This window comes from Eptatretus burgeri, chromosome 3 (assembly GCF_056783735.1).
Source record: "Eptatretus burgeri isolate ZD-2024b chromosome 3, Ebu_testis_v1, whole genome shotgun sequence".
Lineage (NCBI taxonomy): Eukaryota > Metazoa > Chordata > Myxini > Myxiniformes > Myxinidae > Eptatretus > Eptatretus burgeri.
This window is the reverse complement of record NC_140963.1, coordinates 119,117,200-119,143,141: the sequence shown is the minus strand read 5'-3', so window position 1 is coordinate 119,143,141 and position 25,942 is coordinate 119,117,200. Positions and strand designations below refer to the sequence as shown.

General features: G+C 43.2%; 1 protein-coding gene across 2 annotated transcripts in view; it reads left to right on the top strand.

Moving 5' to 3' along the window:
* The window catches only part of LOC147030830 (disintegrin and metalloproteinase domain-containing protein 10-like), a 73,344-nt gene that overhangs the window by 25,034 nt on the left and 22,368 nt on the right, over positions 1 to 25,942 (top strand). Inside the window, exons 2-4 of one of the 2 annotated variants that reach the window (XM_085875329.1) lie at positions 18,860 to 19,007; positions 19,792 to 19,910; positions 23,240 to 23,398. In XM_085875329.1, coding sequence (XP_085731455.1) covers positions 18,860 to 19,007; positions 19,792 to 19,910; positions 23,240 to 23,398 — 426 coding nt within the window. The remainder of the gene's footprint in view (positions 1 to 18,859; positions 19,008 to 19,791; positions 19,911 to 23,239; positions 23,399 to 25,942) is intronic. The other variant, XM_085875330.1, reaches the window with a different exon arrangement.

Genomic DNA, 25,942 nt, shown 5'->3' with positions numbered 1-25,942 from the left:
CCCGAACTTCTGCTGGAAGAGGGATTGCAATCCACCCAGCATGATTCTGGCCCAGAAATTGCTTTGGCAGAACCAATGCTCTCTAACACAGAGTATGGTACATCAGATGGAACTTGATCAAATTGATATTCTTGAGTTTGGGGAATTATTTTTTGAATGAAAGTGTTTTTTTTTTTTTAATGGTTGTTCAAATAGACTGTTCAAAATATGTAAACCTGTGCCATATTTACAGAGCATTGGTGCTGCCAAAACAGTTTCTTGTTCAGGTTTATACTGGGGGGGTTTGCCATTACCTTCCCAGCGTTGTTTGTCTGTGCTCTACCCTCTTGCATTTGAGCATCAAGCGAGGAAGCAGCACGTCCCATTTTTAAAGTCTTTGGTATGACTTGGCCAGGATTTGAACCGCACACCTCCCAGACTCGAAGCGGATGCTTTAAGAGTGGACGCTTTAACTCTAATGCCATCAAGTCTGGTTTCAAAATACAGAGTGAACCACAAACAGTGCCATTTTGAATTTGAAGCACATGAAGCAATTTGTAAATATGATGAAACACTCAGTGTGCAGCATTTTCTACCCCTGACACCGAAGGTGGGTGGAGGTTATGTTTTCACCCCAGTCTGTCTGTCTGTGAACAGGGTATCTCAATAAATTGTGGACCGATTTGGACGAAACGTGGTGGGCTCGTTGGGTGTGTGACAAGGAAATTCGATTTTGGTGAAGATCCGAATGTGGATGCTGATTCGGGAATTTTTTAATTTTAATAAATAATTCTTCACCATTGAGAGATGGGGCCAAATACAATATATAGCATGATGTCTCAAAAAGTTGTGGACGGATTAGGACAAAACTTGGTGGATGAGTTGGGTAGGTGACAAGAGCAAACCAAATAGATTTTGCCGGTCCAGATACAGATCGGGCCGATCAGTGGGATACAAAACGTAAACTGCTCAGCCTGGCAGAGGTATGGGCGCTTTCTTAGTGAGTGCTGTTCTGGTTGATTTTTTATTTTATTTTATTTCTGATTAATCAGTACAAACATAGGTCAGGGCAGGAATTCCTGGTAGTGCCACCGCCGTTTCTAGGGAAGTCAGGTTTCCTGTGGAGGCTCGTTTCACGAAGCTGAGTAATATTCTCAACTCACACTTCAAACTGAGATTTGTATCTTCTATATCTTTGCCGCTGTTTGTTTTCATTCGCTGGCGAGATCATGTTGACCAGTCTTGGATAAAGAAGAGATCCTTCTGGGGTTGTGTAGCAATATAGCAATAGATCTTCTCTGGTTGTATCCATTGGTCATGATATTTGTCTGTGTGTGGGTATCAGTGACTGTCTGTCGATGTAATGCTTTCCTTATCTATACTAATAGCGAACGCAGTGAGCTTCATACTTAACGCGTGCACGTGAGAGAATAGGAAACAACAACAACAACAACAACAACAACAACAACACAATACCCCTGGCTATTTGGAATCCGTGTCGTTAGCTATCACCTTTTGCTTCCGGTTGTTGTGAAACGCTGTGCGGTGTATAAACACGATTGGGTTTTATTTTCTATCTTGTGAATATTACTTAACGCGTGCACATGAGAGAATAGGAAACAACAAAAACAACACAATACCCTGGCAATTGTGAATCCGTGTGGTTGCCTATGACCATTTTGCTTCCGTTTTTTTTTTGCTTCTGGTTTTTTTTTGTTTCCAGTTTTTGTCACGGGGAATGATGCATGCCGGGAGATCATGACCGGAAGTGTTTATTTATTTATTTATTCAATAATTTTTTTTTCCCAAAGTAAATTTTATTCTTCCGAAAGTGATTTTTTTTCATGACAGGAAGTGTTTATTTTGTATTTAACATTACCGGGAGTGATTTTGAAAGTCTTTCCGGAACTTTTAATTTCTTTTATTCTTGACCAGAAGTGATCGCTTATTTATTTATTTATTTATTCAATTATTTTTTTTCCCAAAGTTAATTTCAATAAAGATATCTCCAGCATCATCAAAAAATTTTTTATCGTGATTTACATATTTTGATCGCTGATCCCGAATCCAGGCCGAAGTTACCAGAAATTGCGTCAAAATCATCAGCTGTGCGACACTTACATGTACCACAGTATAGTTGGCAAGTATACAGTTGTGAACAAGTTTTATGTAAAGTCAGAAGCGAATGTAAGAAGAATTCTACGTTCGCTTCTCAGCTTTGCCTATTCCATATTAAAACGCTGTGTGTGTGTGTGTGTGTGTGTGTGTGTGTGTGTGTGTGTGTGTGTGTGTGTGTGTGTGTGTGTGTGTGTGTGTGTGTGTGTGTGTGTGTGTGTGTGTGTGTGTCTCCTCCATAACTCCAAAACCATAAAACCTAGCAGTCTGAAACTTTGCATGCAAACTAAGAAAACTCCAAGGAAGTGCAGGAGTGAAAATTGGATGTTTGTGTTAATTAAAACACCCCTTTTGAAGATAATTAATGGCCTTATTTAATGATATCCTTCATCAGGTGATCCTCGGCCACCTCGCTGTCTGGGGGCCTTCAGGCGTTTCCTGAGTAACCTCGCTGGGGTCTGAAGCCGCCATGTTTTTTGGCCTGCTCAACGTTACTTTGACTTGGAACAGGCCGCAATGATTTCTTTATGATAAAGTTGTTTTCACTTTCCTCACTCATAATATGGAAGAGGCAAAGCCTAGAAGCGAACGTATAATTCTTCTTACATTCGCTTCTGACTTTACCTATAACTTGTTGACAACTGTATACGCAATTTCCGGTTACTTCGGCCTGGATTCGGGATCAGTGATCAAATAACGTAAATCACGATTAAAAATTATTTTTTGATGATGCGGGAGATATCTTTAATATGACCTCAACATTACCTTCACAACAACAACTACACCGCCTAGAACAGTATCTCATCTAAAAATAAAAAATAATAGAAGCGAACGTAGAATTCTTCTTACATTCGCTTCTGACTTTACTTACAACTTGTTCACAACTATATACGCAATTTCCGGTTACCTCGGCCTGGATTCGGGATCAGCGATCAAATAATGTAAATCACGATTAAAATTTTTTTTTAATGATGCGGGAGATATCTTTATTAAAATCAGTGGAGGAAATATACACCATGTCTGATATTATTTGGGTATTTCATGTCTCCGATGCCTTTACCTCCCGGCATGCATCATTCCCCATGACAAAAACCGGAAACAAAAAAAAAATTGGGATTTCTATTTTTCCGAAAGAAAGGTATGAGGTGGTCAGTTTACCTCTGAGTGCCTGTGCTTGCCAGCGAATTGCGGCTGAGGTTCCACAAGGGCCTCCTAAAGCATTCAAAATGAGAGAAGTTGAATTGTGGAAATTGAGCATTACCTTTTCAAACACAATAGGCAAGTAAAAGGATGTGCAAACTCCCAGAATTTATCATATATTCAGCTGTCATGGACTACAGTACATTGCTCAGCTTTTATTGGACGACGATTTGAATCGAGCACAAGCGGATGAGAAAATATCTGCCTCAGGTGATACGGTGAGAGAAATTTATTGCAACCAGCATTCTCACATCGCACAACCCTACAAGATGGATGCCGTTAATATATATATATATATGAGCGAACTGAACATTTTATCTTCTTCTATTCTCCAATTTGTGCGAATCACTTTGGAACGACATTCGAGGCGTACAAAGGCCGGTGGTGCAATCATGAGTTTTAAATGGAATTTCTCTGTTTAAAAGTGCAGGACAAATTGCCTTCATTATTAATAGCCAGGTAATTTGGCACCACTGCATCAATGAGCAGTTTATTTGATGATTAATAATTGCAAATGAAACCTCATTACTGTTCTGCAATGTGCTTTGTGACTACAAGTGCAGGGCATCAAACTTCCTTTGCTCTTCACCATGAAATATGAGGAACTCTGGCGAGAGAGTAAGATTAAATGCAGTCGACCCTGTTCAGAAACTCGTTTGAAGGTCATTCGGGCCTTGCAAGCCTGCTCAACTGTATATCTTGGAAAAACAAGAACGTTTTCCTTTTCTTGTACTTCCTCTTATTCCGCTCCTTGTTCTTCGAAACTAAGCCTGCTCTGCCTTTTGAGTGCTTCCTCATTTTATGGGATGGTGTGGAGGCAGGGCACCTTTGAGCCATATAGTCTGAATTTGATTCATGACCTGACTATATTTGCTGATTGGCCTTTGTAATTGACCAATTCAATGATCTCTCACATCAACTGCTGAATGATCAACAAGGTTTCAATACTTTAATTTCAGAAGCTGTCTGAGTAGCGGGTCCACTTCCTTAAGTTGTGTCCATAATCCATTCAATCAGTGATTTTATTTTTTAAAAATACATACATACAACTTTATACAGGGGGCTGAAAAAGTAGGTATATATATATATATATATATATATATATATATATATATATATATATATATATATATATATATATATATATATATATATATATATATATATATATATATATATATATATATCGGGGGCTTCATTACTGTATACCTACTTTTGTAGCCATATATATATATATATATATATATATATATATATATATATATATATATATATATATATAGGGGGCTTCATTACTGTATACCTACTTTTGTAGCCATATATATATAGGGGGCTTCATTACTGTATACCTACTTTTGTAGCCATATATATATATATATATATAGGGGGCTTCATTACTGTATACCTACTTTTGTAGCCATATATATATAGGGGGCTTCATTACTGTATACCTACTTTTGTAGCTATATATATATATATATATATATATATATATATATATATATATATATATATATATGGGGCTTCATTACTGTATACCTACTTTTGTAGCCATATATATATATAGGGGGCTTCATTACTGTATACCTACTTTTGTAGACATATATATATATATATATATATATATATATATATATATATATATATATATATATATATATATATATATATATGGGGCTTCATTACTGTATACCTACTTTTGTAGCCATATATATATATATATATATATATATATATATATATATATATATATATATATATATATATATATATATATATATATATATATATATATACTTGCACATTGAAAGCAATAATAAACCATGTTTTTCCATTGCCTCGGGTCGCTCCACCCACATTTGTTTTTCCATTAATTTATTTTCTTTTATTTTTCTCATTTATTTATATTTTTATTTACAGACGCTTTCTGATGGTTCTGTGTTTTTTTTCCTGGTGTATTGGCTTCGATGTCCGTCGAGAGGCAAAATTACCGTGCTTTCCCATTGTCTCGGGTTGTTCACCTGCATTTTTTTTCATTTATTTATTTTCATCTATTTATGTTTTCATTTGTGGATGGTTTCCGACAGTTCTATGATTTCTCCCGGTGTATCAGCTTCAATGTCTGTCGCCACATAAAATTTCAGCTTTCTACGTCACCTGGAAGGTACCGGTCTTTAATATCAGCCAGTCAGTGGTCAGAAATATATATATATATATATATATATATATATATATATATATATATATATATATATATATATATATGTATATATATACATATGAATGTTTGTTTCTTCTTTTCTATTTCAACCCTTGCTGGCTGCCCCGATTCCCTACCTCACTGTACCTGTCTCGCTCCATTTCTAGGATGATCTGTTTGCTCCGTCGTACATGTGTACGCAATGGGGAGTAAACACATTGATATCGGAGCACATCACATGGTAGGAGTATATGAACACCTGCTGCCTATCGGAAGTGAACCAGCTTGTTTTCGCATTCCACGTTCCTCCGCGGTAAACAGGATGGAATTGCTCAGATGTGTAGCGGCGGTGCGTCGGGTTTCCGGATGAAAAAGAAATTGAATTGAGCCTGGTTCCGAAAAGAATGCCTCAATTTAATTAGAAAATGAGCAGAAACTTGGAGAAGCATTTTTTTTCCAGCTGTTGTGTGTCAATCTTGTGATCTAACAGCAACACCATAACCATTCCAGCATAACCCAGATAAATCTCTGTCTACTGATGAAACATCAATGCCTAATGGTACGGCTTCACTCGCGTGTGGAGCATTAACATCAAGGGTTTATCTCCCATAACCAGGCCGGCTGTGCAACTCTCTTTCCTCTTTGTCGCAGCATGATGTTATTAATAATCCTGTCACGTCCTGTCATGGCTCTCCTGCTTTTAGCCCTGAAAACGGGTTTTGTGTTGTCTCTGCTGCTATCCAGAGGGGAATGGTTCTTTCACAACCCTAGAAGGAAAAAAAAAATTGCTCCACCGAGCTTGGCTTTCTCCGGTATTCCTGTGTGTTCAAAAGCGATTTGCCACTGGAGTTAAAATGAGTGCACCTGGTCTGAGTGTTGGGTCTGTGATGAAATGAGTGCATGCACAAATTGAATGTACCGTGTTGATTTGTACATTGTGTCTGATTATCCGATTATTCTTCGCGTGTGATATTGTTGTGGGCCGATGCTTCCAAATTCGTAACAATATATGCTCTTTTGTTGGCTCGAGCTTCAGGCATGGGCGGAATGAAAACACCCCAGTGGGTCTACAGAGAGATTTTGAGATATTTTATTGAGACTGTTGGTTGGAGTACATGTTGCTGACAGGGTTATAGAGATGAGGTGCAGGCATGATGGACCTGATGGCCATCCACTGACTCACGTGATATAGATATTTGATGAAGGTCTTTTCGATGTCAAATTTGAACTGAGCTTATAACTCGAAATGAAAAGGATTCCAATTTTTCATGTGACCAAAATAACTAGCTCGCCGTGCATCATGCTGTACAGTTGAACTGACAGATTGTTTTCCCATACGTCGTGATTTAACGTGACATTAATATTTCTAGCCGTCTTTTAATGCTCGCATACAAATAAAACAAGTAAATGTAAATATGACCCTTAGTGAGGGAGAAACAACTGAATGAAGAACCCAGTCATGTGTAGTGGTACCGTCGGTTCCCAGAACTGATTAATGATGATGCCTTTTCAAAATGATTATTGTGCAACTAAGCTTTGAGCATTTACCGTACGAGTGGGAGTGCCCTTCTCAGGACACCTTCGGAGGGCAATGTGCTGTGGCACATTCTCGAAAGTGCATTTCATAATTTTTGTTATTTTTGAAACATTTTATTTATCACAACATATCATACAATAAGCGAAGATGATTTGTAATACTGGCTACCATCAATAGTTACACTATTACTCCTACAAATATACGTATTTTTTACATTTATATTTTTTTATATTTATCTTTATGTTTTGATATATATATATATATATATATATATATATATATATATATATATATATATATATGTATTAATATATATATATATATATACATATTTATATTTATGTTTTTATATATATATCTATATGTATATATTTACATATATGTGTATTAATATATATTTATATATATGGTATATATATATATACCTCACTTTGTGTACGGGGGCATTGTCATGCTGAAACAGGAAAGGGCCTTCCCCAAACTGTTGCCACAAAGTTGGAAGCACAGAATCGTCTTGAATGTCATTGTATGTTGTAGCATTAAGATTTCCCTTCACTGGAACTAAGGGGCCTAGCCCGAACCATGAAAAACAGCCTCAGACCATTTTTCTTCCTCCACCAAACTTTACAATTGTCATCCGGGCAGGTAGCGTTCTCCTGGTATCCGCCAAACCCCGATTCGTCAGTCGTTAGTCGATGAAGCATGATTCATCACTCCAGAGAACATGTTTCCACTGTTCCAGAGTGCAATTGTGGTGAGCTTTACACCACTCAGCCAACGCTTGGCATTGCGCATGGTGATCTTGGGCTTGTGTGCAGCTGTTCAGCCATGGAAACCCATTTGATGAAACCCTCGACGAACAGTGCTTGTGCTGACGTTGCTTCCAGAGTCGGTTTGGATCTTGGTAGTGAGTGCTGCAACTGACGACAGATGACTTTTCCATGCTACGTGCTTCAGCACTCGGTGGTCCCATTCTGTGAACTTGTGTGGCTTCCACCACTTCGCGACTGAGCTGTTGTTGCTCCAAGATGTTTCCACTTCATGGTAACAGCACTTACAGTTGACTGGGCTGCTCTAGCAGGTCAGAAATGTGACGAACTGACTTGTTGGAAAGGTGGCATCCTATGACGGTGCCACGTTGAAAGTCATTGAGCTCTACACACATGCACGCATTGGGACCATACTCTACAGAGCATTGGTGCTGCCTAAGCAGTCTCCTTGGTTATTGGACACAATCCTGGATGGGTCGCCACTTCCACACAGGACACCAGCAAGCTGTCACTCATTTTGCCAACTTCGGAAGGATAACAGGCAGAGTCAACCCCACCTGGTATTAATTCAACAGCCAAGTGGGATTTGAACTCAGGATCCAAGGATCCCAAGCCCACCGCCGAAATTGAGCTCTTCATTATGGCTCATTCCACCGCCAATGTTTTTCTGAAGAGATTGTATGGCTGTGTGCTTGATTTTATACACCTATCAGCAATGGGTGTGGCTGAAATAGCCAAATCCACTAATTAGAAGGGGTGTCCGCATACTTATGGCCATGTTGTGTGTGTGTGTGTGTGTGTGTGTGTGTGTGTGTGTGTGTGTGTGTGTGTGTGTGTGTGTGTGTGTGTGTGTGTGTGTGTGTGTATATATATATAAGCGCCTCTTGCAGTATAAGAATGTCAAAGTGAAAAGCTGTAATCAAGCAGATGAAAAGCAAAGCTACCAACTGGTTTCATCCTTGTTGGGGCTCATCAGGGCAACACATCACTGTTTCATGCATTTGGTGACTTTGAAGCCTTCTGGCTTATATGCTGGTTAATGATGCACCACTAACTGTGATTGGTGAGGCTAGATTGTATTTGGGAATGACATCATAGTGATGATATCATCACGGCGTTGGTCCAAGTTGGGAGCATTTCAATAATCCCATTTGTACATCTCCCGACTGCTTAAAAACAGACGATGCTTCCCGATTGTGATTAGTGGTTGTGATTGGTGCGCAAACAAAATGCATCCATGTGGCAGATGGCACTTGTGTGTTCCAAATAATCATGTACATATATTGTGAAATCCTTACTTTCGTGGATTTGATATTGGCAGATTCCACATATTCGTGGTTCATGAAATGTGACCTTCCACATTCGAGGCCCTGTGCTTTATGTATTCACGATTTTTGCAGGAGCAAAAACCACCCCCCACTAGCTGCTGCACGCATAACACAGCTCTAAACCATGTCTCACAAACCGTGCATAAAGCACCTCTTCATGTACATAAACCAACCATCCCCCACCAACATCCCACACAGTGATGATTCACCTAGTCTGTGAAACATCAGGATGACATTTTACAGCTGGGCTGAGATTCAAACCCAGGCTGGACAGCTTATAGTCCATGAGCTTGTTGGGTTGGTCGGTACCATCTGGGGAGAATAATTCTCATAGTGATTTATGGCAAGGTATACAACCCTGGAGTTAGAAAATATGTGATAGCATTGCATCGGTGGTAGCTTTTTGTGTGTTATCACCCTGTTTATATGCCTACCCTTAAATAAGCTTTTGTGCAAAATGGCCAGTACAAGGTAGCAACATCCTACTTCACACAAACTTAACAACAAGTCAAAGGTGAAAATGAAACACAAACTTCTGTTTGTAGGACATAAAATTACAGAATAGAAACACAAATGTGTTGTTCCACACGAGCAAGGCCATTACCTCGGCCAAATGTGTTGCTGATAAACATATTGTCTTATGAACCAAAGACCGGTCCTTTATAGTTTCTAAGACATCTCTGATCATATGCACTGATTGTAAGTGATATAAAATGTTCAAGATCAGCTTAAAAATCATAATCATTATCCAGCTCTTCAATATCCTCATCTAAACTTTCCCCATCGTCTGACTCAAAGATGAATGCCTGGTTCTCACAGTCTGGCAGTCTGCACATATCAGTGCATTTCAGTCCGTTTGACAAACACACACATTTTTTTTTTTAGTGAATACTTCCTTTTACAATTGCAGGCCAATAAATCAAGGACTACCTCAGGTGCTGGCTGACCATCTATCCAATGCACCACCAACTGTTCAACTCCGTCTTCCTTCTCCATCTTCCATCCTCGGCCAACAGGACTTGGTACTTTCGGGTCCTGTTCAAGACATCATCTTCATATTGCAGCCTGGTAGTTGGCTTTCTGTGCGTGTTTCACTAAGCAGTCCCTGCATGGTGGAAGCTTGTGGTTCTCTATCTCACCTTTCTTTGCACAGAATAGGTCATACCTGAGATCATTGACCTCAGTGAATGATGCCTTTGGTGCATAGAGGAGGGCAAGTAAATGCCTCTCGTTTGTCCATCAATTCTCGGGAGAGGTCCCATATATGACCCAACTCTAGGAATGTGTCCTGGGTTTCCCTGTTGCTGGTCAAGAGTTTCAAGGCGCTCGTCTTCCCTTTGCCTGCAAATGCACTGACAGTGTCACATCCTGTATATGCATGCATCCCAATGAGAGCCCAACAGACATCTATCCTAAGAGCAGCAGCAACCTTCATGATGTCAACGAGCCTCGTCCGGGTTCTAGTTCCACATTTCTGGAACAGTGGGACTCCAATCTTGTCATGAAATTGTCTTCTTCTGTCTTACGCCAGTTTCAGAAAAGTTTATTTTGGGATGGGGTTACTAAACGGTGAATAACACACAAAATGCTACCACTAATGTAATGCTATCACATAGTTTCTGACTGTAGAGATGGATACCCTGCCAAAATTACAATGAGCATTATTCCCCTCAGATGGTACCGGTGGCCAAAAATTACCGGGTCTGGCTCATGGCCTATTAGAGGCAAGTGTGTGCTACAAATGCGGTTATGCATCGAATAAATGTCGCAATTGGGCTGAAAGGGTGTCAGGGGCAATATCACACACCACACTTGAAGCCATGGCTCAGAGAACTGACATAGGCCCCAAGATATAAGTTATAAATTATAATCCATGTGCAGTCGTCCACAAAATGTTATGGCTCGAAAAATCAGACAGGCAATGAGATACATGGTTCATGCATAAATACTCATATGAGCATCTTACCTCGAGGCCAAGCAAGTTGAGACGGCTCGGATCCGTTGGTCTGCGAGGAATGCTATAAGCATAGAATGCTTCAAGGATGTTCAGGGTGTGTTCCATTCCCCATCAGCTTGTAGAGCACTCACCAAGTGGCTTAAGCACTCAAGCAAGCACTCCATTGAAATGGTTGATAAGGAACAGCTGGCTTGGCAAGCGATAGGAAGCTTATTGGTAATGGAACACACTCCTGGTTTGCTCAACATTTCTTTCAGTTGTGACTGTTGAATAAAACTAGCAGCAGCGACTGTTTAAAAAGGTAATCATTGGAAACAATTGTGTCGGGGGGTGGTGGGATATGAGTCGCGCGCACCTTCAGGGTTTTCTTCCTTTTGGTGTGCATATGTTGTTTGTGGCGCTGAATTCAGCACGTTGTCTAACGCCTACAACCAAGCTTTGAGCTTCACGAGTCCGGACAAATGTACAGGTCAGCTCCCACTCAAATAGGATCTTTGTCAGTTGTTGTCTCTGACTTCTGAGTGGCGTTACAATGACTACATCAACAGCGTACCGTTTTTGAAACCTGTATTTCAAACAAACATTCCCGCAAGTAGTTGTTTCCGCCGCCCAGTGTCCCAGTCCTGCCGGCACCACTCGTACGTCTTCACCTCGTTCTTCGGGTCTGTCGATTGTTCAATTCCCATCGTGGTGTTCTCTCGTACAATGGCCCATCCAGATGATTAAATAGATCAAAGGAATTATTTCCCGATACACAAGATTTATGAGTTTTAATCAACCTGATTACGATCGGCTCCACGCGTTAACAACCGATTTGGACATCAACACTTCATTCACTCAGAGTTAAATTGAGCACGGCGACGATGGAAACACACAGCTTGTCGCATATCACCCCTCTCTACACGTTCGCTCTCGCGGGTTTATATAGCATCACAGAACAATTCCGTGTCTTCCAGCAAATGTGATTCTTGTCCATACTGGAAGTTTCATCTGAGAACGTTCCAGCACCTTCACGAATCTTCCCAGGCAGTTTACAGTACAATACCATCATCTACAGTCAAAATTAGCTCACTACATCAAGCAGTTTATATTACAATTTACCGATGCGTGCGAAACGAAACTTATAACATGTAACCATCAATTTTATTTGTTCATTTATTTGCATTTATGAATATTTAAATTTACCGTAACTTCTGGCTTTTAACTGACAAATCCACAGAATAGTTTGGGGTTGTAATAATTTTACTTCCAGGAGGTACTACCGTACCCCACAAAACACTACACTGAGCTATTTATACACCTTAACACAGAGTTTGTCCAATGCGGAAATTCGCCTTGGGGAGAGTGGCAAGTTAAGTCGCCACAACCTCTGCCGTGTAACCCTTAATCCCCTTGGCAAGTTTGGTTGTGATTGGATAAGTAACGACCGAATTTATCATAGTCAGACAGACAGACTGACAGACACCAAATTGCTTATTTTTATTGGGTGGTCGCGAGACTACCGTTATTCTCAGGTTTTCCGTCTGTCTGTATGTATGTAATGGACTGCTCTGGAGGCCAGAGGAGTCAACCGATTTTGATGAAACTTGACTGGTAGGTTCACACCAGGATCTAGTTGTATGCTTTTGAGCACCGTTGATATGGACACCATCGTTGCCTCGCAACGGGACTGAAATTTTTGAAAAAATCCGAAAAATATTTTAATATATATTTTTCGAAAATCAAAAATCGGCTTCCGCGCTTTTATGCGCACTATAATAAACGTCTTTGTCAAAAATTTTCAGCCCGATCCGTCAAAAACTGTATGACTAGTATGCAATTATACAGCGACCACCCATGTCGCCTACCGGCTTGTATGATTATGACTTGTAACAGCCACTACCACCAGGAATAGCACTACAAGATACACTCACACTATTCAGCCTTGACAACTCTGACTCGATCGCTCCTGAAAAATAAAAATAACCCAGCTTGCATACCTGAAGCAAAAATGCCAAAACTGCTCATGTGCATTATTTTATACATCGTGGTTATATCGCTCGGATAATTAAAATTGCGAACAAGACACTTCTGAAGACTCTTAGGTTTTCCAGAAAACCAATATGGCGGACGCATCTTCCGAACAATCGTGGGTGAAGTCAAGCCAGCTCTCCAGCCGATGGGTGTGAAGGTTTCATATGCACGCAGCTTCAGTATGTTTTTAATATACAGTATAAGATATTTACACATATGCCTGGTGTTGTCTTAATGGTTGGGGTGGTTGACTTGTGATCCTTGGGTCCTGAGTTCAAATCTCACTCAGCTGTTGAATTAATACCAGGTGGGGTTGACTCGGCCTGTCATCCTTCCGAGGTCGGCAAAATGAGTGCCAGCTTGCTGGTATCCTGTGTCGGAGCGGCGACCCATCCAGGATTGTGCCCAAAAGCCAAGGGAGACTGCTTCAGCAGCACCGACGCTCTGCACAGAGTATGGTCCCGATTGATGGATGGATATATGCACATCGGTTCGATTATGGATGGATAAGACATTTTCAGGTGGAAGTGTGTCTGAGTTTCTCACCTCTTTTTTTAATGACAGCACCAATGATATCAGGTTTCATCGATGGCAGCAATATTTGGTCCAAAAGGCATTAATTTCGGTTCACGAAGGCCATGCGATTGAAATCCTAAATGTGGAAACTTTGTTTCTGTATGATTCTGGAAAGTGAGTCCCGTTTACTCAATACCTTGACGGCCAATGGTATTGGACAGGCAGCGGTCATAAAGTTGGAATTGCACCCACTCCGAACATTAATGAGCAGGTAGTTGAGTGGCGAAGTTTACCCACCAGATATCAAGGGGCCGATTGGGGTTTACAGAGTCCCTGGCCCGTCATCACACTGACATCAAACCACCAGATGACTCGAAGAAGAAGAGGACAGATTAATTAGTGGATTTGTATAAGTTGTACCAGAGATCAGGTTATGTGCTTTCGCCATTTGGATTGCAGATAGGATGGGAGAATGTAAATATGTTCTTCTTCTTCTTTAGTATGCAGTACATGGCTGTGGGGGGCATCATTTGTAGGGATGTGGCTGTGCCACTGATGCAGTGCCCCCTGTAGGTTAGAGCAGGAATTTGGAATTTGTTTTGAGTGTCGGCGACAGCTCGCCTACTATTTGCGAAGTACACCGTGGGAACTTTAATATCCATCAACTAATGCTCGCATATGCCTGGTGTCAGGTCAGGTTCGATCTGTGACCTGCTACAGGTACCATGTAAACCTGTACTAACCTGTTCCATGGTCGGGTTGTCGGTGACTAAACCGTCTCCCCCACCAGGTTTTCTGGTGAGGAGGGTGCTTGGATATGGACACCCAGCAGGATTAAAAACAAAACCTGTCAAAGGGCGGAGGAGCTCCTTGTGAGCCAACGGCCATCCATATCTAGTGCCCCACTGTGTCTGCGGACGTCCTCCTGCAGTTGGGTCACTTCTTATTAGGAGGTTGGTGGCAGGATTTGCACTCCGGCCACCGTAAAACCCTTCATTCCGCAAAACGCAAAAACGCAAAAAAATCTGAAAACCCACTCCGTGGGAGTACCTCCTGTGCAGCTTCCCTTCGCAGGGCAGCTCACCGGACGACGGGATTGGGGCAAAGCCTTCGGGACCCCCAATCTTTGATAGGAGGGAAACCACGGGGTAACGTCCCTGGGTCAGATTGCGGGAGAGTGTGTCGGAGTGGTGCTGGTGCCGTCCACCAGACGGCGGTCTCCTTGGGTTAACCTGAGGCGGTCCCTTTGGGTGGGTGCCTGGAATGTCCTATCCCTAAGAGAGGATGATCACCTGTCTCTGTTATCATCTGAGCTCAAGCGTTTGGACATCGGGATTGCAGCTCTCTCTGAGGTTCGGAGACCGGATTGCGGCGAGATAATGGTGGGTGGTTACACCTACTATTGGTCTGGTCACTCTGATGGTTACCATACCCAAGGAGTTGCTGTAGCTGTGTCCAATAAGCTGACCCCAATGATAATTGAGGTAACACCGGTCAACGAGCGTATTATGAGATTAAGGATTCGTCACTCCTTAGGTGTCATTTCCCTGGTCTCTGTTTATGCTCCGACTGAGGCGAGTGATCTCACCGTGAAGGATGCATTCTACGCCACACTCGAGTCTGTGGTTGATCAGTGCCCCAGACGAGATACACTTCCAGTCTTGGGGGATTTCAATGCATCGACTGGAACTGATAGGGATGGTTATGAGGTGTGTGTTGGTCCCCATGGGTCAGGAACTATGAACCAGAATAGCACTAAGTTCCTTGACTTTGCAAGAAGTCATTGACTTAGGGTGGCTGGTTCATGGTTTCAGCGCCCACAAGCTCATCGCTGGACTTGGTGTTCCAACGCTGGCGGTGTGGCAAAGGAGATTGACCATGTCCTCATTGACGGTCGATGGAGGATGATCCAGAACTGCAGGGCCTACCGGAGTGCTCAGTTCCTCAATACTGACCACAGGCTTGTTGTAGCAACTCTAAAGCTGCACCTTAAATCCTGGAGAATGGTACCATCCCAGCCGAGGCTGGATGTTGCCAAGCTCAGGGATGAGAGAGTAGCTGAGGAGTTTGCGAACAGGCTGAGAGGGCACTTGGGCGGTCTGGGTGCTTTGGGGGGTCCTGAAGAGTTGTGGAGTGCCTTCAAGACCACCGTCCTTGATGTTGCCAGTGGATGCCTTGGAGCTCACCGCAGGGCAAAGAAGAATTTTGTCTCTCAAGGGACACTGGATACCATTGACCAGAGTCGCAGGGCCAGGCTGAATGGCAGAGCTGAGCTGTTCAGGGAGTTGAGGCGTAAAACTGTACGTGCACTGAGGGTGGACAAGGAGGCCTATGTGCGAGGAATCTGTGAGGGGGTAGAGCATCACCTGTGGACAGGTGATTCTCGTCCCGCTTACAGGGGAATTCGCGCATTATTTTCATCCAAGCCCATCCCTCGGAGCACTACAGTTCGAGCAGAGAGTGGTAGGCTCTTGACAGAGGAGTCAGAGAACTTCCTGCTGGGCCGGTTACTTTGAGCGGTTGTACCAGGCTGATCCCCCATCTGTCGAGTTGGACGTCAAGGGTGTTACAATCCCTGTTGCTGACCCTCGAATCAACTGTGGTCCACCTACGCTTGTGGAAACACAGGCTGCGGTGAACCAGTTGAAACGGGGCAAAGCTCCAGGGATCTGTGGCATCCATGCCGAACTTCTCAAGGCTGGTGGAAATGCTGCACTCGTGTCGTTGCACGCAGTTTTGTGCTCTGCCTGGAACACAGGCATCATCCCAACTGACTGGAAGAGGGGCCTTGTTGTCCCTCTCTGGAAAGGGAAGGGTGATCGCCAAGACTGCAACAACTACCGAGGGGTGACGCTGCTCTCAGTGCCGGGCAAGGTCTTTGCTCGGATAATTCTTGATAGGGTTCGCCACCATCTGCTTGAGCACCAGCGTCCAGAGCAGTCAGGCTTTACACCAAAGAGGTCAACGATTGACCGTATCCTTGCACTTCGTGTCCTCACCGAACGCAGATGAGAGTTTCGGCAGGGGCTGCTTGCAGCCTATGTTGATCTCTGTAAAGCGTTCGATTCAGTGAATCGGGATGTCCTCTGGAGGATTCTTGGTCTTCGTGGGGTGCCACCAAAACTGATCGATCTGATGTCTGAACTCTACTCTGGTACTGAGAGTGGTGTGAAGTGTGGTGGTCCCATCTCTGACTTATTTCCAGTTGTTACTGGAGTTCGTCAGGGATGTGTACTTGCCCCCACACTTTTCAGCACTTGTATGGACTGGATTCTAGGGAGGATGTCGGAGAGATCAAGTTGCGGTGCGTCATTTGGGAATGCCAAGATCTCGGACCTTGACTTTGCAGAAGATGCAGTCATCTTTGCGGAGACTTTAGACATCCTCTTGGGGGCCCTCGAGGTGCTGAATGAGGAGTCGGAGCCGTTGGGATTACGGGTTTCTTGGGTCAAAACTAAGATCCAGGCTTTCGGTGACATCTTGGATGCTGCTGTCCTGTCTGTGTCTGTTTGTGGTGAGGATGTTGAGGTCGTGGAGAGATTCACTTACCTTGGCAGTGATATTCATGTCTCTGCCGGCTGCGAGTCAGAGGTCAATAGACGTCTGGGTCGGGCCTGGGGAGTCATGGATTCACTGGATCATGGGGTGTGGCGCTGCCGGTATCTGTGCGGGAGGACGAAAGTCCGAGTCGGTCCTTGGTGCTTCCAGTCTTGCTCTATGGATGTGAAACTTGGACTCTGACCAAGGATCTGAGACGGAGAATTAATTCCTTTGGTACCAGGTCTCTTCGGAGAATCCTTCGCTATCGCTGGTCGGACTTTGTGTCCAACGAGCGGTTGCTGAGAGACTCGGATGAGATTTGTTACCTGCATATTCCGTGAGTGTCAGCTGGGGCTGTATGGACATGTGGCTCATTTTCCTGATGCTGATCCTGCTCATCAGATTCTCTCAGCAAGGGAGCCTCATGAGTGGAGGAAGCGAATGGGCCGACCACGTGCCTCGTGGTTGCAGCAGGTTGACCATCATCTCAAGGAGATGGGGATGGGCCTGGCATCTGGCTGGGGGATGGCCAGACGGAGGCCCCTGGAGTACCGGCGGAAAGTGGACGCAGCGACGTGCTGTTCTGGCACATGCTCCCATACCTGAATGCTCGCAGATGGGACATCCGGTTTAACGTCCATCCGAGGGACTGCACGTACATTGATGCCTCGCCCTGCCGGCAAAACTCCAGGATGATGGTTTATCGCTGGGTCGGGATTCGCACCTAGACTAGATGGCTCAGCTGTGAGTGTGTATACCAGCAGTCACTGCCAGCCTTGTGAGAATGTGTGATGTCACATGTCAAAGTCTTTGTTATACTTTATATCGAAATGATCTTGTATGGTGTCAATGCATGGTGTCAACACAGGATACCAGCAAGCTGGTACTCATTTTGCCGACCTCAGAAGGATGACAGGCTGAGTCAACCCCACCTGGTATTAATTCAACAGCAAAGTGGGATTTGAACTCAGGATCTTGGGATCCCAAGCCCACCACCCGAACCATAAAGCCAACACCAGGCATATCAATGAAACCCATCCCCCTCAAACGGTCCCATTAGGCTCGTTTACAGCAATGGCTGCACTTGTGTGGTTTGCCAGCACTGAGACAAACTCTGCCGGCACAGACTCAGGAGTGTTCGCCATTTTTTTTTCCTTCCTTTCCAAAATTACGCAGCAAGATGATGTCACCATGATGATGTTGAATGGTCACTTCTGCAGCCTCAATTCCCCTCACAACCCTGGTATCCGAAAGGTGACTCACCTCTCAACTGTCCACCCATGACTGATCAGATTGGTTATGAACACAACTTCACGTGGCCCTACTCAGTCCCATTGTGGCCTTGAAGATGTGGTGTAAACTCGGAGTGTAAACGAGTTGATTGACTGTTAAGGTACGGTGTAAATGCATCGAAGATCTCAAACTGAAATTATTTAAAGCAAACATTTGGGAGCTCTCCTTGACTGCTCAGAATATCATAAAACATCTCCTGGACATTTGCTGCCATGTTGAACAAATATCATAAAGCCGTCAGCTCTTTCTTGAGGAAGATTGGCATTCGGCTTGCGAGGCATTGTTACCATAAGGCACTTTGGCTCCAACATTATGGGATGCGCTGCAAGAAAGGCCCATCAGAGAACAACCTGCACGAAATGCACTCGGGTCTCGTCCAGTGAGCTATAAGCTGGTCTTTTCTCCACACAGGGCAAAAGGAACGACCACTTGGCCCTTTCATTCGGCATCACGAAGGCCTTACCTATGACACAGTGGCCTTGCACCGCCGTCACCTCAGAGTACGACGTGCAGCATCATCGACCCAGTCACTGTCTTTGGCCTTCTATGCACATGGCAGGTAATACACGCTCATACTTGCGATGACACTCACTTCACCACACCTGTAGTTACCGTTTTTATGACGGTCACTCTGACTACCCTGCCATTATATTATACTTTCAACTGTTTTTCAAAAAAAAGTAAATTAAAGTTCTCAAAAACTCAAGCCTGAGTTCATTTTTATGTAAAAACAAACGTCGGTTCATGTGACCTGATGTGCAAGCAACATTATTTACATACAAGATACAGCAGGCATTTTGTCATCATTATGAAAGGTATCAGAATGTGCGAAGAGTCACGTTGGCGATGAGAAAAAGGCAGCACCCAAATTTGGACAACATACTCTCCTGCGTCACCATCTCTGTGGCATCGTGGTTCGAGCATTCGCTTTGAGGCTCAGAGGTTGGCAGTTTGAACTCTGGTCGAGTCATAACAAAGACTAAATAATGGTACAAGCTGCTTCTTTGCTCGACACTCAGTATTTGAAAAGGATTGAGCATGGACAAGCAACCCCAAGCTGGTAATGATAGCATCGGCTTTTGATGGGCCCGACGGCCTCCTCGTATGTCGAAGCTCCTTGCAAGAAAACTCGTTACATTTTATCCTTTTCATAGCACCTGTATTTTCTATCCACTCACCAGCAAATCCAGTATTGAACTTCCAAATTCTTCCTGTTATAACAACGTTTCTTGGTTAAGAATAGCCGATCGTTCCTGCTGCGGAACGATGCTAAATGGAAACTTTAAACTTCAAAAGTTTGAACTCCTGATTTGAACATGACTTGATCGGTGCTTTGTGAGCAGGGACTTCCATCTGCGACTGAAGCGAGATGACTCGGTCTTCACTGAGGACTTCACCTTGGAACAGCCGCCTTGGGAATCGAGCACAGACGTCTCTCATATCTACAGTGGCACCCTGCACGGTAGGACCTTCTTGATGTCTCAACGTCAGCAATTTTTGTGCATTTAACTGTGAAATTAAATCTTGTGCATTTAACTGTTGAACTGTTTTTAAAAATTAAATTTTAACAACTCATTGCCGTAGTGCATGGATTTGTTTGACCAAAACTGATCAAATGCCTCCATTCCTCTTCCCCCTTACTCCTTTTTATTGTCTGCTCTCCGGTCTCCAACTCTCTCGTTAACAAAGACTGAATGCACAGCGTTCAGCGCTTGAGGTCTTACGTCAAATTGTTACAAAACTCGTTCAATAAGTTCTTCATCCTCAATCTCACCTCAACAGTCACCTGCATTTGTTCTGCCATGACCCATCACTATCTGCCATGACCGTTCCTGGGAAAGTCACATTTCCAACCTTGCCTCAAAAGCCAGTCGCCGACTGGGAATCCTCCGTCGTGCTAAGTCCTTCCTCGGCCCTCTTGAGCTCCTGACCACTTACAAAGCTTTTGTCCGTAGCCTGATGGAGTACTGCTCTCCCCTCTGGGCTGGTGCTCCTGCCTCCCACCTTTCTCGGCTTCACGCTGTCGAAACCAGGGCATTTAGGATCATCGGCATCTCCCGCAATGAAGCTGAGTCTTTGGGCCTCTCACTCAATCACCGCAGGTTGGTCGGTGGTCTTTCTGTCTTCTACCGACTCCTCTCCAGCCTTGCCCCCCCCTGCTCTCTCTGCGATTTGTCCCCACCACATTTCCACAGGGCGCTCAAGGTCCGCCAACAACCCCCTTCTGGTAAAACTACCAAAATCACGAATCACTACTCATCTTCACTCTTTCATTCCTCTTTTTTCCCGCCTTTGGAATAAACTTCCTCACTCTATTCTATCCCATTCTTCCCTCCAGGCTTTCAAAACAGCTGTTCACCACCACCTCTTATCTTCCCCAATCCAAATCCTCGATCTTTTCTACCCCCGATAATCCACCCAAGCCCACTTCCTTCATTTCTCCTACTTTCCTTCCTGAAAGTCCCTGTAATGTCCATCTTCTCTTCGCCATGTTCCCCGTCCCATCCCCATCCCTCTCCCTTCCACAGTTCACCTAATGTGTCTGTTCCCCAATGTTTTGTCCCTTCCACTCCCGCCCCTCTTGTCTCATGCCTCCTTGCTGTGAGTTGTGTGTTAGCTCTCATACGAGCCTCGACCAAGGTATACAAAAACAAAAGAAAAAGAAAAAATCCTAATTACCTAATGTTATGTTTTCACCTCTGTATGCTTGTTTGTCTGTCTGTCTGTCTGTCTGTTTGTCTGTGAGCAGGATGTTTCAAAAAGTTGTGGACGGATTCGGACAAAACTTGGTGAACATGTAGGGCGTGTGTGCCAAGGGCGAATTGATTAGATTTTGGTGAAGAGAATTTTTTTAAATCATCATCATTCATCTGCAGCACAAGGCTGTGGGGTAGCATCATTTGCTGAGGGCATGGCTGTGCCCACTGATGCAGTGCCTTCTGTAGGTTAGGGCAGGAATTTGGAATTTCGCTTCTGCGAGATGACTCGGTCTCTGCCTGTGAAACACCATGATGATAGTTTAGAGGTGGGTCAAGATTCGGACCCAGGATAAACAGCTCGGACGCAATTGCGCACACCTCGCGGCTAACCTCATATATGCCGGCTCCCTCCACGCTAAGTGAAAAGGTTAAAATCGCCGTCCAAACCTGAGATGAGATGTAAAAGAAAAGGAACCTGAAAAATGACCCATCTCCACCACAGACACCTACATGATGACACCACCACGCAAGATTGGTAAACCTGTAACGGCATCGCCATCGCTTTTCAATTTCCAACTACAATATGCTAGGCCATCGTTATAGGTCTTTGCGGTGAAATCACAACCGCCAGTCGCTAAAGAAAGCTCAAGCTCATTTGAGCTCTTCTGGCCTTTTATGGTCACTCCACAACCATGCGCTCAACTACAATTAGAAATTGTCATGGTGCGAGTTGAGCATCCGGTCTTATCACACGAGCACGCTCGTTCGCACAAAGGAATTGTGCATTCATCAGTTGAAATTTTTACAAAACGTTAAAGGTGAATCCAGTTCGGCCCTGTGTCGGCATTATCTGCAATGTCTTCTTCTGCTTCTCCTCTATAATTCACGAGCACTTGCCAAGCAATAAATTATTCACATTTGTTATTCGCGAAGAAATGGAAATGCTAGCGCATGCTTAATGGAATATTATGGCAATTTTGTCACCGGGAATAGATGCTGATGATGTGTGTCGGACATTTTGTAAGTGTTGGAAAACTTCTGAAATGTAATGCCCCCCCCCGCCCCCCCATGGAGATTGTTCTTCTGAATTAAAATGATTCTTCTTCGTTAATGATGGAGGTTACTGTATTTATCATAACAGATGCCTTTTTATTGCTCACGTAAACCTTTGCTATAAATATATGCGTTGGGGTCCTTGAGGACGTTGGAGCATTTTGTTTCAACTTTAGAACGAGCGCGTTTGCCTGTGAGTCACGATGGTTGTTCTTGTGGATAAATGGCAGGTGCGGCGTTCATCTGAAATGAACGTAACGGCCCAGTGTCTTTTTGTGTATAATTGTGAAAAATTACTCTTGGCTCGGTTAGGAGCCACTGGATGTGGTTAAGTTGTCTGAGGAGTTACATGAAGAAGAAGGAATAGTGGGCATTTTTTTCTTTCTTTCTTTTACTTCTCAAGATCGAGGCTCATGGAAGAGCGAGGTGAAATATCGATGAAAAGACAAGGTTGGTTGTTCCACTCTGAACACTTCTCTCAAGATGCTGTGACTCCAGGGACATATCCCACATATTCTGTATTGATTAGCACATTATCTCCCTAATGTTCTTTTTTTTTCAATGGAATTTTAATGGAATTTCAGTGTCAGCTTTGCCATGAGCCTTTACAAAAAAAAACATTCGAGTGCAACTTGGATGATCTCCATCCGATGTCTATCGCTCTTACCTCTCCACCTCACTTCTTCCCTCCCACAAACCATCCTCCATCATCATCAGATCATCAATATGGTCCAGCAGCTCTCTACCCTCTCCCTCTTACTTCTTCCTTATTGCAAACCATCCTCAGTTATCACCAGATCATCAATTATGATCGATCGAACCTCCACCCTCTTCCCCCATACTTCTCTTCTGCAAACCAACCTCCATCATCTTCAGATCATCGATTTGATCCAGCACACAACTTCTGTCACACATTTGTTCAACATCCCCTATATTTGTTGTCCGACCCTTCTCCCTCTCCAACCCCTCGCCCATAAATTACCATTCTTCTTTTTCTTCGAGGCTTCCAACTCCACCATTAGATTCTCACTGTTTGTAGGGGAGAATGGCTCCTTGTGCCACGGTGCTGTGATCGATGGTCGCTTTGAAGGCGTTTTGAAGACAAATGTTGGGGCGTTCTACGTTGAGCCAGCCGAGCGCTATCCGGGACCACAACCACGGCCTTATCACTCCGTCATTTACCACCAGAAACACGTGGGTGAGTCGGGCACACTATCTTTTAACCCTTTTACCCCAGGCAAAAATAGCATTCCTTTGCTGTAGTAATTTTCTGCAGTCTTCTGCAGTAGGACCTGTTATAGATGGCTTGACATCTCTTCCAATGAGTACCCGAACCTCGGTATTGCGGCGCCCTTCTTACAAAGCTCCAGGATAGTCAGATAATCTTTTTTTCAGGCAATCTATTTATTATTTATGCAAATAGGGCAGGACTTTTGAGCCCTTCCACGCTCTCTTCCAATTGCACAAGGTGCAAGGCATGCATTGAATTTTTATATCACTGTAATTGTTTAATTGTTTGAGGTTGGTGTTTGTAATTGTTTGAAATCATGTTAGACAGAAAGTATTGAGTTTGTTTCCAATAACTGGGGAGAAAGATAAAAGTGAGCGTATCAGTTACTTTTAGTGCTTTAAGGATGGCCGAGAGCTATGTACACTTCCCTCTAAGCCTTCTTGCCCAGGTTTGAATGCCGACCCAGCAATAAACTGTCATCCTGGTGTTTCACAGGCAGGGTGATTCATCAATGTGTGTACCGTCCCTCGGATGGATGTTAAACTGAGCGTCCCGTCTGCCAGCATTAGTTGACGGATGTTAAATATCCTACTGCATGTTATAGATCCCATGGTGTCCTTTGTGGAACACCGGCACCCTGAACAAATTCCTGTCCTAACTACTGCTGGGAGAGGGATGGAAAACTGCCTGGCATGACCTCAGGCCTAGAAAATGCTTTGGCAGAACCAAGGCTCTGTATCAGAGTATGGTACCTACACCAGATCGGGATCGGTAACTTTATTATATGGAAATGGTTTTATGGGGAAAAAGTAATGTTAAAAAAACAAACAAACCTTTTTTTGACCATTATGTCCATTTAACAACCTCACTTGTAGTAGGCCTACTCACAGGAAATGCTCACACTAAATGTATTGCTAAAATCATACAACACATAGATTCAACAGGGTGAGAAAAGACTGCTTGGTGGTTATATCCTTTACGATTGACTCACAGCCTCCTCCCGGCTCCCTCAACTCCACTCCACATCGAGCTTCAATGGATGGTGTGTGTGTGTGTGTATGTATATGTATATGTGTATATATATATATATATATATATATATATATATATATATATATAAACTGTATATACATATATATACTGTATATAGATATGTCAGGGTGTGGCAGCATTTATAGAATTATCACCCAATTCCATTTCCTTACTGATAAGCACTTGTTTAAGAAACGTGGGTGACTTACTGTGGACGGTTCATGATTTGATCAATAACTGCATTTTTATTCTGTATGCACCAAATAAATACAGGGAACTAAAACACATGAGGCGGTCATTTGGCCCATCATGCTTGAACTACGTATCTCAGCTATACGATACTGGCATTCTGCACAATTGGTAGTCGAACAAATGTTTAAAGAGTTAGTAAAACAACGGACATCTGTCATGCTAAATCAACATGTTAATGCGAATTGCCAGTTTGGTGCTGAAAGGCAAAACCACCATTGAGATGGAAACTTTCCAAAGGAAATTATTCCTTCATCATTCAGCTCTTCCATCGGCCATGACATATAACAAAGACCCTCCCACATCTCTTACCTTTGAATGGAGGGAATAACCAATTCGCTCTCACCAAATGAAGCCCATGTTGCTACTAGGAGTATATAAATAAATTGACTTCTCTCATGCTTTTCGAGCCGAAGAAGCTGCATAAAGCAACCATGAAAGGCTACCCAAGGTAATCCCTTTGCTGTTTCAAACCCTTGCCAGAGTTCCTCCACAGCTATAAAGACATTCACAAATACTACACACATGAGAATCCCAATGCTACACACCCCCTCAGCTGCCGGACTTGTTTCATCGCTTGTTGGTGAATCATCAGCGACAACGCAGACAGAAACATGCACCAATGAGGCTTCCAAGCATGTACCAAATGTAAACGTCAAAAGCATTAATTTGGATTAAATTTGGTGGACAGGTTTGGTGAGTGACAAGGACAAATTGGTTCCATTTTGGTGAAGATCCAGATCCGACTACTAGAATTTTTAAAGTGATTCTTCACCATTTAGAGATAGGGCCAAAAACGATAGAGTATTGCACGATATCTCAAAAAGTTACAGACAGATTCAGCCAAAACTCGGTGGACAGGTTGGGTGTGTGACAAGGACTATTCGATTTAACTCCGGTGACTATCCGGATCTGGATTTGGATCCGAGAATTTTTTTTATGGGACTCTTTACCATTGAGAGATCGGGCCAAATACGATATAAATATACTGTATAAAACAAAAATAAATATATACTGCATATATGTATGTATAGTTTTAAACAGTACATTTTTATGGATATATCGATATATTGAAATTTGAAAACGTGCATGTATTCAGACAAAACTTGGTAGATAAGTTGGGGAGGTGACAAGAATAAGCTGATTTAATTTTGGTTCAGGTCCAGATGCAGATCCGGCCTTTTAGTGGGATACAAAACGTAAACTAATCAGCTTGGCAGAGGTATGCGC